Source organism: Tenrec ecaudatus, chromosome 8 (genome assembly GCF_050624435.1).
Source record: "Tenrec ecaudatus isolate mTenEca1 chromosome 8, mTenEca1.hap1, whole genome shotgun sequence".
Taxonomy (NCBI): Eukaryota; Metazoa; Chordata; class Mammalia; order Afrosoricida; family Tenrecidae; genus Tenrec; species Tenrec ecaudatus.
Genome location: NC_134537.1, coordinates 71,406,231 through 71,424,940, shown reverse-complemented (window position 1 = coordinate 71,424,940; position 18,710 = coordinate 71,406,231). Strand labels below are relative to the sequence as shown.

At 38.6% G+C, this 18,710-nt stretch overlaps 1 protein-coding gene across 1 annotated transcript in view; it reads right to left on the bottom strand.

Moving 5' to 3' along the window:
- Positions 1-18,710, bottom strand: part of LOC142455427 (myomesin-2) — a 93,881-nt gene that overhangs the window by 17,533 nt on the left and 57,638 nt on the right. Inside the window, exons 21-26 of the mRNA XM_075557187.1 lie at positions 17,888-18,032; positions 17,718-17,777; positions 15,660-15,727; positions 8,445-8,558; positions 8,183-8,270; positions 7,605-7,643 (exon numbers count right to left, since the gene is read on the bottom strand). Of these exons, the coding sequence (XP_075413302.1) occupies positions 7,605-7,643; positions 8,183-8,270; positions 8,445-8,558; positions 15,660-15,727; positions 17,718-17,777; positions 17,888-18,032 (514 nt within the window). The remainder of the gene's footprint in view (positions 1-7,604; positions 7,644-8,182; positions 8,271-8,444; positions 8,559-15,659; positions 15,728-17,717; positions 17,778-17,887; positions 18,033-18,710) is intronic.

Sequence of the window (18,710 nt, the reverse complement as noted above, 5' to 3'; positions counted from 1 at the left end):
CCACACATATGGTGCTTCTTCCCTTGGAAATTATATTTATATAATTAGTGAAAATAATATGATCATAAACTGGTTTCAAGCGTGTTATGAAAAAAAGTCTTTTTAATACTACGTTTAATGTTTGTGAGTAACCTGAAAATTTAAGTCATGCAGTGTCTGTGGTTGGTGGATAGCAGGAAGCAGTGCCACGGGCAAAAGGGGCGGGGTGGAGAAGCAAGGAGAAGGTGGGCAGAGGCCGTCCACATGCTCCCTGGCTGGTCATAAAGTGAAAGGGAGAGATTGGAAATTAATAACTAACCAAACATCTCTTCTCCACCACCCTCCCACGTTATCTTCTTAATAGACAGAAAGGAAAATCAAAGTGAAAATAACCGACAGCATAGAGGAAAAAATAGGAAGAACACAGGGCTTAAAATGTTGCAGATTTGTGAGAAAGGGGGAAGAAAATTAGAAGCCCAAGAACAAAGAGCAGGAAGCTCATTTTCTCCTGAGTCTGCTTCTCCTGCGTGTCTTTCCCTGTTGTTCCATCACACACATTAAAAAGGCTTGAAAGGATTCACTAATACCTGTTTCTTCTTGCACAATACATACCACAGAGGTGAGGACCCTGGACACCTTGGAACACAGAAACTTTGTAGTGTGGAAAAAGGCCAAACAGTGGGAAGTTTAGAGTCATTTTTCAGATTATAGTAGAAATTGATAAAGGATCATAGGGACAGAATGTTTTCCAATGAAGCAGAGAGAGGAAAGGTAACAAATGAAACCATAGAGTGGATCCAGGAAGAGCCACACTAGGAAATTTCTCAACTCAAAGGCAGGGACCTTGCCAAGTAGTTTTCCTAAATACTGATAATCTACCCCTGAACACTGAGTTAAATTATACCCTACAGAAACATATGGGTTTCATTATAGCTAGCAAATCAATGGATAATTAACTTTCCAACCACGGAGAGGAAAGGACCACAGGATACATTTTCCAAGTAATCAGATTACAAGGGCCTAATTTCCAAGAATGATAGTGGCCATGGCAAACATTGACTAGTATGCTTAATTCTTATTTTCTATCATTATTAATACCTGGTTTTAAAGGCTTAAGAAGTCTTTATCCTTTATTGTACAACATTTTAACCAGGTAGATATATAATGTTTGCAACATGCCATGCCAAAAATAAACACTCATTTAATGCTTTTGTTTTAATCAACTGATTTTCAGATATTTGATTAGATACTGTAGAGTTCTATAAATATAAGTAAAACAAGGAATATACTTTTAATTTGGCCCAATTTAAATAATATTGCACTTTTAAAATCTTTTATAATATATCATTTTCAATGTGAAACAATTGTGTGGGTTGCTATTAAAACTCAACTGCCATAAAGTCAATTCTCATTCACAGTGAACCAATGTGACAGAATAAAATTACTTTTTAGTTTTCTAAAACTAGCAATAATTAAGCAAACAGCAGCCTCACATTTTTCCCACAGAGCAGCTGGTGCCTTTAAACTGCAGACCTTGCTGTTGCAGCCCAGCGCTTTACCAACCGCACCGCAAAGGTTTCTTGAGTTACTGTTGCTGTTGCAATTACTAGGCATTAAGTCAGTTTCAACTTAATAATCATATGTTCAACAGAAATAAATATTGCCCAGTACTGCACCATCTTCACAATTGTTACATGCGAGCCCATTATTGCAGTCCCTGGGTCGATCTTCTTAATGGTCTTCCTCGTTTTCGCTGATGGTCCCAGAACCCTGGTAGCATAGTGCACTACACGTTGGGCTGCTCCCCCAGGTGAGGACTTTGAAGCCAACTGCAGTTCCTTGGGGAAAGGATGAGGCTTTCTACCACCATGAAGATTTAGGGACATGGAAACCCACCGGGGAAGTTCTCCCCTATCAGGAGGGTACCTGTAAATTAGAACTGACTAGATGGCAGGACGTTTAGCTTGGGTTTATTCTCTCCTGGTCACACATCCAAAATTTATAAGACGAAGTCTCATCATCCTGGCTTCTAAGGAGCATTCTGACTATTCTTCCTTCAAGGCAGATTTGCTTGCTGCTGGCAATTTCTACCAACACAACAACTCAAATGCACCCATTTTCTTCCACAGGCCTTCCTTATTTGTTGTCCAGCTTCCAGATGCATAGGAGGTGATTGAGAATACAGAGACTTGGATCAGAAGCACCTTAGTCTTCAAATGTATAGCTTTTCTCTTTAAATAGAGCTTGGGCAGCAGATGCACTCGATGAAACAATTCATTGATTCCTTGACTGCTGCTCCCATGATCATTGACTGCGGATCCAAGTAAAATGAATTCCTTAACAACGACAGTCTTTTTCTCTGGTTGTTGCGAGGTCCAGCTGTAAGGAATTTTGTTTTATTTACCTTGAGTTGCAAACCATACTGAAGGTTGTGGTCTTTAATCTTCATCAGTAAGTGCAACAAGGTAATGTGCTTCAGCAAACAACGTTGTGTTATTTACATAACACAGGTCAGTAATGAGCCTTCCTTCAAACCTGATGTCTCAGTCTTCTTAGGTGTCGTTGGGGTTGTTTTTAGGGGCCCTCAAACCAATATTCAATTCCTGGCAACTGACCCATAGTTTTCTAAGCTATAATCTTTATGGAAGCACATATCTAGAACTTTCTCTGCAAAGCAGCTGGGTGGGTTCGAACCATCAACCTTTCAGTTAGCAGCCAAGCACGGGAAGAATGTTGGCATCAGAGCTCTGTTTTAGAAATAATGTATAATGATGGAATTAATTCTAAAGCACCATGGTAACCAGTGTTCCAGTTCATACATGCATGGGTTTGTTGCAAACAAAACATGTTTAAACATGTCTTTGTAATCAATAGATGGCTGTAAATAAGTTCTCCAAGTAATACACTTGCCTCTGTCTTGTTAGGGTGCATTCAGAAAACATCCAATCAAAACAGTAGCTTCTCAACAAATGCCACATGGAGGAAGCACACCAGCCCATGTGATAATGAGGTGTCAATGGGATCAGGTATCAGGCATCAGAAGACCCAAAACAAACAACCATTTCAATGCAAATGAGGGGTCAGAATGTAGACCCAAAGACCATCTGTAGACCATTGGACACCACTCACAGAAGGGTCACAGGGAAGGGGTGAACCAGCCAGGATACAGTATAGCACTGATGAAACACACAACATTCCTCGAGTTCTTTAATGCTTACACACACACACACGCACACACACACACACACACACTATCACGACCCCAGTTCTATCTTACAAATCTGGCTAGACCAGATCATGTACACTGGTACAGAGAAGAGCTATCAACACAAAGAATCCATGACAGATAAACCCCTCAGGAGTAGTGATACCATGAGGGTAGGGGGATCAGGGGTGGGGGGGGAGGAAAGAAGGGAGAGAAAGGGGAAACTGATCTCAGTGATCAACATACAACTCCCCCTCCCCTATGGGGATGAACAACAAACATGGGTAAAGGGAGACAGTGGACGATATAAAATATGAAAATAAAAATTATTTATAAATTCTCAAGGGTTGGAGGGGAGGGGGAAGAGGTACTGATACAAAGGGCTCAAGTAGAAAGAAAATGGTTTGGAAATGATGGCAACATATGTATAAATGTGCTTGATACAACTGATGTATGGATTGTAAGAGCTGTAAGAGCCCCCAGTAAAAGGATTCATTAAAATTGAAGGGGAAAAAAGTGGCTTCTAAAGGGATTATTTGAGCCAGTTGACTTCAAAGCAGAGAGGTCAGCTAAGTAGATTGTGGTGACTATTTGGGGGGCAGAAAAGAGATATTTCAAAAGGGTAGTTTTAATAGATTTCCTCATAAGATACAGGAAGATCCTGGGGGCTTATTATGTAGAAAATAAAAACTGCATTTGGTGAGAAAGCTAGGAAAATTGCACCAATGAATTTTATCTTTCACAACAATGCTGTTCATTATTCTAGAGTAGCAAGGATCCCTCTACACACATTATTGGGAAACTTTCCCCCATTTACTGGAAAACCAAACAGATGGCATCGAGTCAGTGCGCACGCCCAGCGATCCTAGGGCAGCGGAGACCTGCGCTGGGAAAGTTCTGAGACTGGAACTGTTTGCCTTCGTAGAAAGCGCCTCTTTCTCATTCAGAGTGGCAGGTGCTTCCAAACTGCAAACTTTGCCGATGGCCACACAATGAGTATCGACTTCGACACCAGGGCTCCACCCACTCGCCCTAGATCCTGTGTATTGATACTTAAGTCTCCTTGCCCCCCAAACATTTGTGTTTCATAAAGGGTTCTGTGATTCCTTGGCAGTGTTTTATTTTTTGCTTATCCTTGTATAGAGGAAGGGACATTAGATTCCTCATCTAGGATCACTGAAGGTTTACATTCTCTCGTTTGCTATGGTGCTAATTAACTGAGGGATGAGAACAAATCATCTGTCTGTGACACTCGTCCTTACCCAATGTTATGTATGGGCTTTTGTAAGATTGTGTGAAAACAAACGGACTTTGTCTGGCTTTTTGCTAGGTATAGTTCAAGGAGATATCTGAAACCGAAGAATTTGATTCTTCTGTTTTGCTTTCTTTGTATCAAAAGTTAACAAGGTAGAATATAGAGATTTTAAAAGTACATAATAGGCACATTCACGGAAACTGAGGATTTAAAAGCATGGCATGTACGTGTGTCATCATACAAATAAATATAATTGATGTGCACTTTTTATAATGTGTTAAAACGTATACATTTTTAAATGGCTGCACTTATGATAGGGGGAGATGTACTAAGGTTACTTGGTTGAGAGTGTGTTTCTATTTTAAGTGTGTTTATATTGTAATTAAAATTGAAGAATTTTAAATCCTGAAGAGATTTGGGATATCATCTATCCCAAATCCTTTATTATATAGATGAGAAAACTGCAGCGAAGTGGGGTTCAAAAACTCTCTATTTATGCACAATGAATTTGATAAAAGCTGGAAGGTTCCTAACACCAAAGAAGAAACCATTTTATTCTGTGGGCAAGCTAGAGACCGGCATGAGGACATCATTTGCTCTATTGTTACATACAATTCCTTCAGCTTCCCTCTGGAGATTGACAGCTGAGCCTGGAAGTCCAAAGGTTGAAATGAGAATCCCATATTTTAAAACCTTAGAGAACAATGCATATAGGCTCTGTCAACCAAGAAAGATTTTAAATTTGGTTTAGAAGTTAAGAAAAATACACATAGTAGTTCCCTGGCTGTGACAGCTTCCTGTAAGCATTCTTCTTCAGATGTAACATTCCTTTACATTAACCAGGTATTATACCTGCTACCAGACATAATTATAGAACTTGACCCCAAACGCCTCACCTGTGAAAAGGTAGGTCGTCCCTCAATGAGGCATAAGGCCACTCTAGCATTCTAATATGTACAGTAAGGCTTCTCTAGCCCAATGGTTAACTTTCAGCATTTCCCTATGGAAAGTGTTCATAATCACAATTGTCAGAGGATTCATTAAATGGCATAAATGTAATGATCGCTTTTATTGTTTGAACCAAATAAGATTTCTTTCAATCAAGAAATCAATTGATTAGACTTAACAATCACATCCATCTGAAAACCTAAACAGAAAACAATTGCAAAATATTGAGTTAAAAAATATTACCTCATAAAGTACATGAGCTACCAATAAAGGACCTTGTAAAATTGATAGTCTGTTGTCCCAACTTTCCTCAGAAATCTGAAATTATTTTGTAAAATTAAGAATGTGTGTCCTCCATGGAAAAGCGACCCACAGCAGCAGCCGGGAGACAGTGCCGATGTGGGTGCACCCACGTTTTCTGAGTGAAACAGGCTGCGCCAGGGGCAGAGCATGTGGGGCACACTCGCTCAAACACCCACACTACACACAGTGCCTGTCCCTGTGGCAACTGCGGCGCACCTGCCCCAGGCCTGGGGGTTTCAGTTGTCGCCCGTGCCGGTGAAAGCCGTACACTGAAAAGGGGAGGAGCGAAGAAGATTCGATGCGTTTGCTTGATGGTGTTGGGGAGGAATCCTGAAATCACCACGGGCCTCCAGAAGAACAAGCAAATCTCTCTTGGAATCAGTACAGTCAGAATGCCTTTTCAAATAAAGATGGAGAAACTTCACAAACTTTAGGCAGGTTCTCGGGGGGATCAGTTCCTGAAGAAGAACATCATGCTGAGCAATAGAGTGGGTCAGCAAAAACGTTTTTAAAAGAGGAAGGCCTTCAATGAGAAGGGTGGCTGCAACAGTGGGCTCAAACGTATGAACAATTGTGAGGATGGCGCAGGACCAGGCAGTGTTTTGTTGTATTGTGCATAGTGTCTCAATGAATCAGAACCGATTCAAAGTCACCTGACAGTAACGGCCTAACGTGACAACCCCAAGATGTCTTTCCAAGATTAACCCAGGAAGTCGAGCTTTATTGGGATCACCCAGAAATTTCCCTGGCTAACATATCCTCACTCAGCCTGCCTTAGAGGACAGAAAGACCATTCCCAACTAGCACCGGAGAAACGCTCTCGAGTAAAGGAGTCACAGAGGGTCTTTCCATCACGTGAGTTCCAATCAAAGACCATGAGGCTGCAGCAGGAAAAATGACTTTGTCTTCATTTGGCCCCTTTTCCAGGTGCATTCACTTGTTCAAGCTCCCATCGATTACATTGGAATTCTGGGGCTTTTTAGAGTATTTTGCGATAGTTTAAGGCAATATAAGTGGAGTGTAAGAGTTATTCCATTCTTCAAATGACTTAATTTACCTTTGCAGAGCATTTGCCTAGCCATATGGTACTATCTGGCTCATTAGTAATGAAGAGTAAAATTCACATTTCAAATGTAGTCATTTATTTGGCAAGCAAAAGCAAAAAGGAATGAGATCTACCTCCCAGGCAAATGACATAATAAACATAAAAGTTTATCAGAATGCCAGGAAAGAAAAATTATGTGAGACAACGGTTAATCCTGAGACTGAGGCGGCAATGTGAGAGATTCTAGTTAGAATCACAAGATGGGAAAATACTCATGAATAAACCTCTTAACTGCTCTGGGACTTAATTATTTGATCTGAAAACATAAACTGATTATTTTTAAAGAATCCACAGTAATAAAAGTTTATCATTCCTAGCACAATAAATTATGCAAATAAAATATTATTGACTTAATAACCAATTACTCTCACCATTTCCATGGAAAGGCAAATGGAGAAGGTTGAATTATTTGCAAAACTAAAGAGAATATGGTTGAAGGCATAGGACCAAGGTCAGAGGTTTCAAAACTCATCATTGCTATTCCATATGTGTAGTAAAGATGCTGATAGCAATTAAATACAAAGCATTCATCCAAATTAACCTAAGGCAAACTGGAAGAAGATGCTAATCAGGAAGTCCAAACCAGGTTTTCTTTGTTCTTTTTTTTTGTAAATATAATGGCTGTAGGGTCCTTAAAAAAGCATCACTACAGCAGGCAGAGAACTGTTCTGCCTCTTAGTCCTGGGCCTGTCACAGGATACGCACTACGGTTCCATTAGCTTCCTCCTCTTGCGGTAGTAAATTCCCATCTCCGGAAATCGTGGTCTTAGCACCCAAAATGACTTGAAAATTAGAAGGCATTTACTTACCACAGACTCTACTCATTGCCAGAATCATATCATCATACACTGAAAGGGAGAAGGGAAATGGATCATTACGATATATAATTTTATCAGAAAGCAGCATTTTCATGTTTAATTAAATTGATACAGGAAATCTTGATTTTCATTTGAAAAATGAAACATTAAAATGGCAGTATTTATCCATAAAAGGTTTATGTGTATAATAAATCCTTCTAACTTATTCACGTTTTAAACAAAGAACAAGAACATTTCACTCAACATAAATCCAACTATACATTTAATTGAACAAGTTCATCACTGTATCAATCATTTTAACTACATTAGTACTGGAATAAAGCTTGGCTTATGATGATGGACTAAAATGACATTTCATATAAACCAAAGCAATATCATATATTTTTCTAAAACACTGAACCAGCTTCGAATGCAACTAAAGTGCAAATATATTTTCTTCCACTGTGTCACTGCTAAAGCAGCAATATGCACGACAGCTGAACATACATGTGAATGGGACTTCATAACATATCCCATCCTGTTGGTGAAATGGATTCCGTTTTAGTAGAACAAAGAAGGTTTTTGTTTACCTTTGCCAGCTACCTCAAGGATAGAAACATCTTGACCTCTCTCATCTTTCAAGGATGCTTTGTATTCACCTTGGTCCTTCTTTGACAACTACAAATAAAACATATCCCACACTTGTGTAAAATCAATACTTCACTATAAAATATAATAAATGCTAATGCATTTCTTTGAGAACCATGAGAATTCGGGGTGCAAAATGGAAGAAAATGCAAAATGTATGATTTACATGAAAGACACATGCTTGTTTTGCTTCGATGTCTATACCTTTGGTATAAGCAGCTCACAGACTCCTTTTTCGAGATCAGGCAATGTTTCCGTTTCATAAAGAACATCATCCTTTAGCCATTTGAAAATGGTTTCCTTCTTAGTGTTCGCCACCTGCATGACAAAAATCATAAGTGTAGAATGTGACTTCCTCTTACTCATAAAAAAACAAAACTAGTATTAGAATTTTACATCACAGGCCTAAAACTTAAAACAACAAAAACAACCACTGCCGGCATCGAGCTTTATTCCAGACATAGCTTCCGACAGAGACTCATGGAAAAGCTGTCGCTCTTAAAAGCAAATATATTTCTAAATCCCAGTCTCTAAAACAATTTAAATCCTTGTGGTTGTATATCAAAGAACAAAGCATCCCTCGTCATTCTGGCTGATGAAATTCGGTAGTGTAAGATCAGTTGGTTTACATGCAAGGGAACAGTAAAAGCAAGTCACAAGCAATACGCTTGGCTACTGGTAAAATAGAATATTCTCAGAGGCCTGTAAAACCGATGAACGACTGCTTCCGGTCAGACACCACTCTCCTTGTGTCTACATAAGGAATCTGAAAAGCAAAAGGCCAGATGTAGAGGAAATCTTTCGTTCGACTCAATATTCTCACAATTGAGTTCCTAGCATTAGCTAAACAGATTACTTACTTCAGCCTAGAATTTCAAATTTTCTTCAGAGTTTGGCATCAATCTAATTTCTTACTGTCGCTTACCACAACTCAGATATTTTTAATTGTTGGCATTCTTCCTCTAAATAAAATTATTTCTCATTACTTCTGAACTCTGTTCTCAATGATAAATATCCACAATTCATTGATTTGTCAGAGAGTCCAGATTGACTGGGTGACGATGAGTGCGGTTTTGAGTTTAGAGGTGGGGTTTCTATGTCCCTAGCGAACTCATTTGTCTCCTTGCTGAAACATTTTCAACTTTTCTCTGCCACTCGAAGATGTGGGCAACTCTAGCTGCACGTCCATGTGTAGCACAGGCAAGACTGTTCGTTCGATAGCACTCCCTCCCCCCTAATTCACACTTGCTAGCAGCAGGTGCTCTCTCACTCTCCACTGCACGCCACGAGAACGTCCCAGCAGATTTCCTTTTATTTATGATTGGGGTCTCGCTTATCTTAAATATTAGTCATGAGAAAATGGTGTTCTATAAGTTATAATATGAATGTGATTTTCTATAAAGTTATGCTATATCCTTGCGTATTTTTACTCACAAGTGTTTTATGTGAGTAGAACAGAAATAGTTGTCACTTAAATATTATTAAACACAAAATTAGGAAAACGTTTTATAGAAGCTCAGGATTGACAGGGACTGTGTATGCAAATTCAGTGCATCAAATTGCCAAATGCCCAATCTCTGGTATTATTTATTTTCTTTCTCCAATAGCAATGTTTAAAGATTTATGGATGACTTCACTGAGGGAACATAAAATGTGTTTAAATATTTATAGAAGGTTATATACCATTAAAATGTTATCAAAGCATATTTTGAATCCGTCCCTGCCAGCGTGGGAGTAGATATATACTCATATGTAATCTCCCAGAATCAGAAGAATAATAAACCACACTCTCCTGGTTCTAGTATCTAACATAAACAGCCCCTGGAACATTTCCCTTAAGTTGCTACAGAGCTGATTTTTTCTTTACGAGCTGGTAGTAAGGTCCCCTGGTGGCATTGTCTGCTAAGGGCTGGCCTGCTCACTGACAAGTCAAACCTTCCATCGTTCCAGGGAAACAGAGGATAGCCATTCCGGTCACGCTTTACAGCTTCTGAAACCCAACCAAGGCTCACTACTAGTCAGAATGGGCTTAATCACAGCGGGTTAGACTGGGGTGTTTAAGATTTGAAGATCTGTATCTCTGTATACACGATGATCATTTCGGAAAACTCCTAACGTAAACAGCTGATGCGGAGTAGCTTTATGAGGTTCCCCTCCCTTTAAATGTCCGTTGTTTTTCATTTGTGGAGACAACCCTTCTAAGACCTATCTCCCTTTCAATTGATATGCAAATGTACCCATTTTCTTTTAAAAATGCTTTTGTTTCTGAGGCTACCTTTAAGACACTACTTCAAATAACTGCTCACTGCTCATAAAGTCTATGTACTTTCCTTAAAGCAGTTACAAGAATAACATGAAACATGTTAAGTATCAAAACTGTAATCATTTTTTTAAAATGTGCTAACAGAAAATCTAATCATAAATTAATGACCAACCCTAGCAATAATTAGAAGAATAGTTAGGTCAATCTAATCACGTAAAGTTTGAGGATTAACCTAGAAATCAACAAGGGTGTATTCGGAACCCTTACCCCACTGGGATGGAGTCACGTTCAATGTATTGTGACAAGGAAGGCAGATGAAAACTGTCCCATAAAATGTCTGTGATAGTGAGCTTTGCAGACTCACACAGCCTCATCCATCTTCTGCAAAGCAGTGAGAAGATTTGAACAGCCGACCTTTCAGTTAGCAGCCCAACATTTACCCTACAGCACTGCCAGGGCTCCACAGCCATCACTCTGCCAGATTTAAATCATAAGTCTCTGTCCTCTTATCCAGCCCCTGCACAGACCCCACACCTTCCTCCTCTGCCATCTCCAGCCTTCTGCTCCTTGAGTACAGTGTCTCATGCCAGCGCAGAGAGTTGCCGACCTCAAAAGCTTACCACATCAATGTCCCCCTCAGAGGCAAGGGGTCCTATTTTCTCCTTTCTGCTTTCTTTGGCTCTTGTGCGTGTGCTCTTTAACCTAAGGATCCTGCATAGTGGATCCTTGTTTCCTCTTGAATGATCTCTTTCTCACTTATTTAGTTTCTTTTTTTCAATTGAACATAGCTGATCACGTTAACCACAATTAGACTATATGCAAGGTACCTAGTAAATCTATAAAACTCTTCATTCTACCAAATCCCCCTATCAAATATCTGAATCTTTCTCCATATTAACTAAGTATATCTAGAAAAATCTATGCATGTGCACAGATTTTAGCACTATAAAATTGCTTTCTGTATGATTACTCATTAGATCTATTCAACAATTGTTTTAATACTTGTGAACTCCCTCTCATACCTCCTTAGTGATTGATTACAATCCTCTCTGATGACCTATATGCAGCTCATGGGCCTCATTCTTAACACTCCTAACTTTTTGCTGTAAAGAGAACAATTTGTCTTTGCTGCTTGGTTGGCACTGTGCTGACTCCCTCCTGTCAGTGCCCCTTAGTGCTTCAAGGAGTTGCCTCTGCTGGAACACACCGTCCTCTCCGAGGCTTCTCTGCATTTCTACGTCCCCTCCTTTATGACACTGCCCTTCATACACCTCTTCTTGCTCCTTTGTCTTCATCTTGTCTTCTTGTTTATTCCCTCAGCCTATAAACAGGATTGAGTTTCTAAAGGAGAATAAGAAAAGCTTCCTTGTCTCCTCTTTTTCATTACTGCCCAGCACCCACTTCCTCATTTATCTTTCATTTCATCAGCAATTTAAACTCTGTCGCCACTAAGTGGTGACGGGAATAGTTTTACAAGTCTGACGGTGATATTTTAACCTTGCTCTTTTTTTTTCAGTCAGTTGAAAAGTTTCATTTATTAAAAGTTTTATTTTAATTGGTCTAATTATTTTAATCCTCAAGTGTTTTAGATTTAAAACTCATTTTTAAAAATGTGTTTTCTCTTAAGTAAGCAAAGGAACATTTTTTATAGAGTGTGCTGAAAATTAGGGAAGTCAAGGGTACTGGTTCTGTCAGGTGCAGTGTTTAGAGTGTTGTTCTGATAAAATCCAGTTGCTCTGAGATGGCCTGAGAATGCCAGTTCCTTTGGAGTGAAATTGCAGGGAAGAAACTCTGGGATGGGTGAAAAGTCCCCATAATCACTTGACTTGGTTTTATACATAATCATCTGAGGTTTTGATAGTGAGGTAGCTGTACAGAGTGTCTTTGGGTCCAACATACATGAAAACACAGGATTGCCTGGATTCACACAAGGAGACACTTGTTCAGATTTAATTTCTGTGTCTGAATGTGAAGTTGAAATGATTCTCAATTCCTCCCAGACGACCATGATCTCAGCAGCCAGATCCATGCAGAGAGAGCGAATACATTTCCAGTTATGGCTTTATATACTTCGGGGATGTGCAAATGTCCCTAATTTCAACATGACAGGAAGGGGTTTTCTAATAGGAGGGGGACAAGCTAAGGCTGTACACGCAATAGGAAGGAGAGGCGCTAGGAGTACACATTTGACAAGATGGGCAGATTCTAGAGTCAAGATGGCAGCTTAACCATGACCCTCCTTGAGTTTGCTTGACCTTCTAACCTTGCTCTTATTAAACCTCTCTGTGACATAGACTCCTTGGAATTCTGTCTTCAAATTTGTTATCAGGCCACTTCTTTTTGTTTCTCCTTTCTTTCTCCTTAATGAACTCCAAGCACGCTCCTGTTAGACTCTGATAATCAGATGTTTTCTAGAATTCTATAATTCCCCATTCCTTTTCTGCCTATAAAGTCTGTCCTTTGACATCTTATCCACCTACAAGGTTTTTTACCGCAGATGTATGATGACTCATATATCTACAATGTTCATTCATTGAGTGCCAAGTGTATGACATCAAGTTCAAGCTGGTTATATTCTATGAGCTTAACAAACTGAAAACTTGAAAAACTGAATTTATGTGCAAAATCCTAAACATCAGTGATCTTATAATGCTGATTCAAATTAGCAGTACACCCTCCTACTCAGTGATATAAAATCATTTACCAAATGCCGGAAGTTTCAGCTCCAAATCTGTTCTTAATCATTAAATTGTGTCCCTTAGGTGAAAGCGTACCTAGAAAGTTAGTTATCCAATCAATAATTCATACAAAAATTGTTCTGCGGCATTGGTTGTGATCAATCACTCTCTCATTTCCTTCTTGAGACAGTCATTTTCATTCATCCAGTTTCCTTGCCAGTTGCTGCCGCTCATTTGAAGTCTGGGTATAACTTTCCCTTTTGGTCTTGTGTAGATGAAGGTTCTAAGGAGCAGATTCTTCAGGGATGTTGTTGTTTATTTTCTTAGCCCAATCTTTTGTTTGGCTGAGGAGTGGCCTTGAGACTCAGAATTGTCTTGAGTTTCCAGTTAGAATGCAATTTCTGGGCAAATTCTCAGGGGTTCCCGTAGTCTCTTCCATACATACATCTGGAATTTTTTTAGCTTTGTAATTATATAATTCAAATACCATAAAATTCACTCTTGTAAAGCATACAATTCCGTGGTTTTCAGGACAGCCATAGACTTGGGCATTCTCCAGCAGTATCTATTCCCAAAGCATTCTCACCACTTCAAACATTCTCATCACTGGGCCACTTTAGTTTTCCCTTCAAGGGATAATGAATTTTTTTAAGTAATAAAAGATATAATGTTATACTGTTGTTATATAATTATGCAAAATATCATAAGAAAATGAGTTTTTTTTCATTTGAATTTTGTTCTATATTTCACTCATTCTAACTGGGCTCTCTGTGCTGGTCCTGATATGTGTGGAAGATCGTGGTAGCCAAGCACCAACCAGCTTTTCTGTCCCAACTCTGAGGAAGCTGGGGTCCCTGCAGGCCATTGTTGTTATGAGTTGCCGTTGAGTGTGCTCTGACTCAGCGACCTTATGCACAACAGAAGCACACTGTCTGTCCTGCACCATCCTCACAATTTTTCCTATGCTTGAGCCCATTGTTGCAGCCAAGGGTCTTCCTATTTTTCATTGTCCCTCTCCCAAGCATGACATCCTTCTTCACAGATTTATTTCTCCTGATAACATGTCCAGAGTATGTGAGATGAAGTCTCACCATCCTTGCCTCTAAAGAGTATTCTGGCTGTACTTCTTCCAAGATAGATTTGTTTGTTTTTTGGCAGTCCATGGTACTTTTAATACTCTTTGCCTGCTGGAAATTCAAATTTATTGATTCTTCTTTTGTCTTTCTTATTCAATGTCCAACTTTCACATGCATAGAGAGTACTGAAAATCACATGACTTGGTTTAGTACAGAGGCCCTTCTTTGAGAACTTTCCCTTCTATTTTTATTTTGCTGAGTTTTTGTTAGGAAAGGGTATTGGATTTTATCAGAGACCTATATCTCAAAGTATCCTTCTTTAGGGACTATACATTTTAAAGGTTGTATTTCCAACTCTAGCCTTTCTCTTGAGAATTCTGCACTCTACAATGTATACCACATCAAGACACCAGTATTAGGATTCTCAAGGGCACAAATTCTGTTCATTTTCAATACTCTTTTAACTTGGGGACAAAAAGGTATATGAAGAGGCACAGCAGGGTTGTAAGGTGGGGAGGGTCAGGTTTGTCCATGACATTCTCATAAGACAATCTTTGCTGTCCTTGGAGAAGGGGCAGCTTTATTGCGACAGAGAAAAAGCCTCTTGATGCAACTTTCTTAATGTGACTCTCACCGACGAATCTTGTTCTCACTAATGTGGCTTTCAGTTCGGTGCCAGTTTTTGAAGCTTCATGAGTCCCTTTTACCATCCTGTGTCCTTTTTAGAACATTTATCAAAATCACCCCTTTGAAGATAAATTTCACCATAACTTTGTGAGTGAATTGCCCAACAGACTCTATTTTGTTTGAACCTTTTAAAAAAGAGATACTCTAACACAACTCAGTTAAGTTTATTATGGGAAATCTTCCTGAAGACATCCAAGATCACAAAAACATATGGTTGGGGTGGGTGGGTTTGTTTGTTTTTTTAATAAGCCAGACATGAAGAAACTGGAACCGAGTAACAATACTTTTTTACTTTCTTGCATATTTGATACTGAACTGTTCAAGCAAAACTTTTTTAAAAAGCATCTTTTTACCATAACACACTTTGCATTTCCTAGTGAAATAATGCTAGCATGAAAATAGATGAGTGTCATCCCTGCATGGTGACTCAAAAATTCATTTTCTAAAATTTTAATGAAATATTTTCATAAAATACCTATGAGAATCTTCTTTTATATTCCATATTCATTAAGAAATAAGATAAACATCCAAAGTCTAAGTACTAAAAACATACCAGACCCAGAAGCTGCTCATTCTATTCATGTCTAATTCAAATTTCATTTGTACACTTTATCATAAAAATATGATTTGAACATGTGTACTTTCATGAAAAATCTCTATTCATATTTTCAAGGCTGGTATTATTAGTACATTTTTGTAAGAACTGGTTTCTCACCTTACACAAAAGTCGAACTTCACATTCTTCAGTAACATCCCAGTGCAGATATTCAACAAAATGAGGACCTACGTAGCAAGGGGAGAGAGTAAAAATATAACCCCAAAAAATGTCCTTTTAAATAAATTTAATTTTCAAAATATAGATATCTGAAAGTATATTTGGAAGAAGAGTATAGATGTGTAGTATAGAACTTCAGGCCTCAGAAGTCTACACGTGTGAACTATTTGTTTACTGTACTCTGCCATTGTTACTGTACTCTGCATTTCCTAGTAGAAACATATTGGCTGATCTCTGCTTCTTACTTATATCTAATATCTATTGCCTTTCAAGAGAAGATTACTGAAACCATGAAATTTTCTTTCTCATATGTTTAGCTGAATATGCAGCAACATGGGATGTTTAACTGGAAATGCAGCATTATTGGATATGAAATCTTAAATGAGAAAAATTAATAGAGATGAGATGAGCAGTATAACCTAGCAATTTCCTAAACACACAATCTCTTATTTACACAGAATTCAAAATCAAAGGCAGTTTTATATTTCTCTTTCTTAAAATAAGTGTATAAGCCACAACTAATCACCTTCATCCTGCATAAAAGTACAAAGCAGACTTAGAAATAACTAACTTTCTCAGACATACAGTCTGCAAAGTGCCTAATTTTTACAATGTAAAAATAAACTATTCTTGTCAGTTAAAATAAATCAGTAAAAAATAATGGATGCCTTGATTTTATATTTTACAAATAACATAAAATCCCATGAATAAAAAATAGTTAAATAAACCTTGGATTATATTTTGATGTCTGAAATTTATCTATTTTCTTTTATATCTACTTCATATGCAATTTTTAAAGTAATATTTTAAACCACTTCTTTCTAAAGATATTACGTAGAATAAACAAGTTCTTGGCAATTGAAATAATTTCTATTGTCCTCTTAAAGTAATAAAAATCCCAACCAACCAACCCCCATTCTTTTAAATTTATTCTTTATTCTCAAAGCTGCTAAAATTCATCCAGACATTTAAGATGGAAGGACCCTGTGCTTATTATTGCCCAGTGGTAAATTTTCTTTAATATTGTTTTGGTATATGCAATATGTTCATTGCTGTAAAAAGTGTTATGGGTGTTATAACATATATACAAGAAGTCTATATTTTGACCTCCTGAGTTCAAACTAAATGCCTCTGATAATACATGCTACAGGATGTCAGAAAAATGCAGAGTCAGTGGGGGTACATGCAGCCAGGGAAGACTATGGGGAGAAGGGAAGAACCATTTTGGAGTTTGGATGGTGACACAGTTTGAAAGGGTGGTCACTAGAGGAGTTTTCCAGAATGACAATAGTCCAGAAAGACAGAAATTCACATGATGAAAAGCAGAATGTTAAAGAATTCCAACTGATTCATCCAGAAAGTTGTTTTAGAGCCTGGTAGGAAATACAGTGTGGTAAAACAGAATAGACTTGAATTATGGAGAGTCTAGGAAGTCAGGATGCGTTGTGTAAATTTCCCTAGTAGGCTGTAAGAAGTGAGCAACGTTTTTTAAACAATGAAGTATCTAAAAGAACTAAGTGCTTAGGAGTACTAGCTATCACATCAGCCACTATTTCTTTGACTAAGGCAATAACAGGGGTCCTGATGGTGTAGGGGTTATGCATTGGGCTGCAGTCCTCAAGGTCGGTAGTTCAAAACCACCAATAGCTCCACAAGAGAAAGAGTGGCTCATGTAAACAGTAACAGTCTTGGAAACCCACAGGCAGTTGCTATGAGTCAGCATTGACTCAATGGCAGCGAGATGATAGTAACAGGAAACATGAAAAGTAAGTAACAGATTCTAAGACTTTCAAAGCTAGAAACAAGAAAAAATGCTCTTGCAATATAAAGGACAAAGTACAAAAAATATACAAGTTTCTACAGCTAAGAAATAGTTATACATTGACTGTTTTAAATAACGTTCAGAACATTGACATTATATAGGATCTGCTTTAGACAAATTTCAAAGCAAAAGTCTGTGTTGGGGGCTACTAGGGAAGGAGTAAGTCAACTACCTACCTTGCTTCCTGAGATACTCTTTCCTCTGAAATTCAGCCTCCTCTAGGACTGCCTTGAAGGCTAAATTCAATATTTAAAGAAAAACAATATAAAATCTGTTTGGTTCTGTCTAGTCAAAAAAATTTTTTGAATCATCTTTTATGAGCATGAAAATATTCAATGTAGCATACCATCTCCAATAAGAACCAGAGAAGATTGATTTTTGGCCTTTCCATCTTGAATCTGCACAGTGTAGGTACCTTCATTTTCAATAGTAAATCGATCCATTACCATCTCAATTATGCCAGTCGATTTATCACATTTAATTCTATGTGTCTGGGAGCAAGAAGGGAAATACAGAATTACACAGGGAAATTATTTCTTCTAGCTCTGTCTCTCAGCATTTAATACTGACCCACTACGATGGCACAGGAATCGTGGCACAAAAACACTGCATGAAAGTTTATCAACGAATCCTCTTGGTCACAAAGAGGAAATCTGAACTACAAATTTTCATTCACAGTGATCAAGTCTAATTTCTGTGTAGAAGCAACCATAAACCTAACAAACTCCAAGCGTATTCCCAACAGGAATACCACATTCCCTCCAGAACTTGTAAATAATTAAACACATTAAAAAAGGAATAATGTAGTTGATGTAGCTGATGCCCTATCATGAGCTGATTACAAAACCACGCACACATACCCTGAACCCCACAAAAATTAATGGATCCCGATGACCATCGTCCCCTCCAGCTCAGCTCCTCTTTCAGCAGCAGAGGAGAGCGCTGATGCAAGGCCGCATAGGCCTTGTGACCGGGCTCTGCCTTCTACCCTGTGGCATGGTCGCCAAAAGGTCTGTTTCACCTTCGATTGTTCGTTATAGACTGTCCTCCTCCATCCCGGGGCCTCCCAGTCCTCTGCGCATACCATGCTTCCTGTCACTTCCGGACCTTAACATAACTGGGAAGGGCTTCTCCCTCCTCTTGCCATCGTTTTACACGCTCCCTCCCTC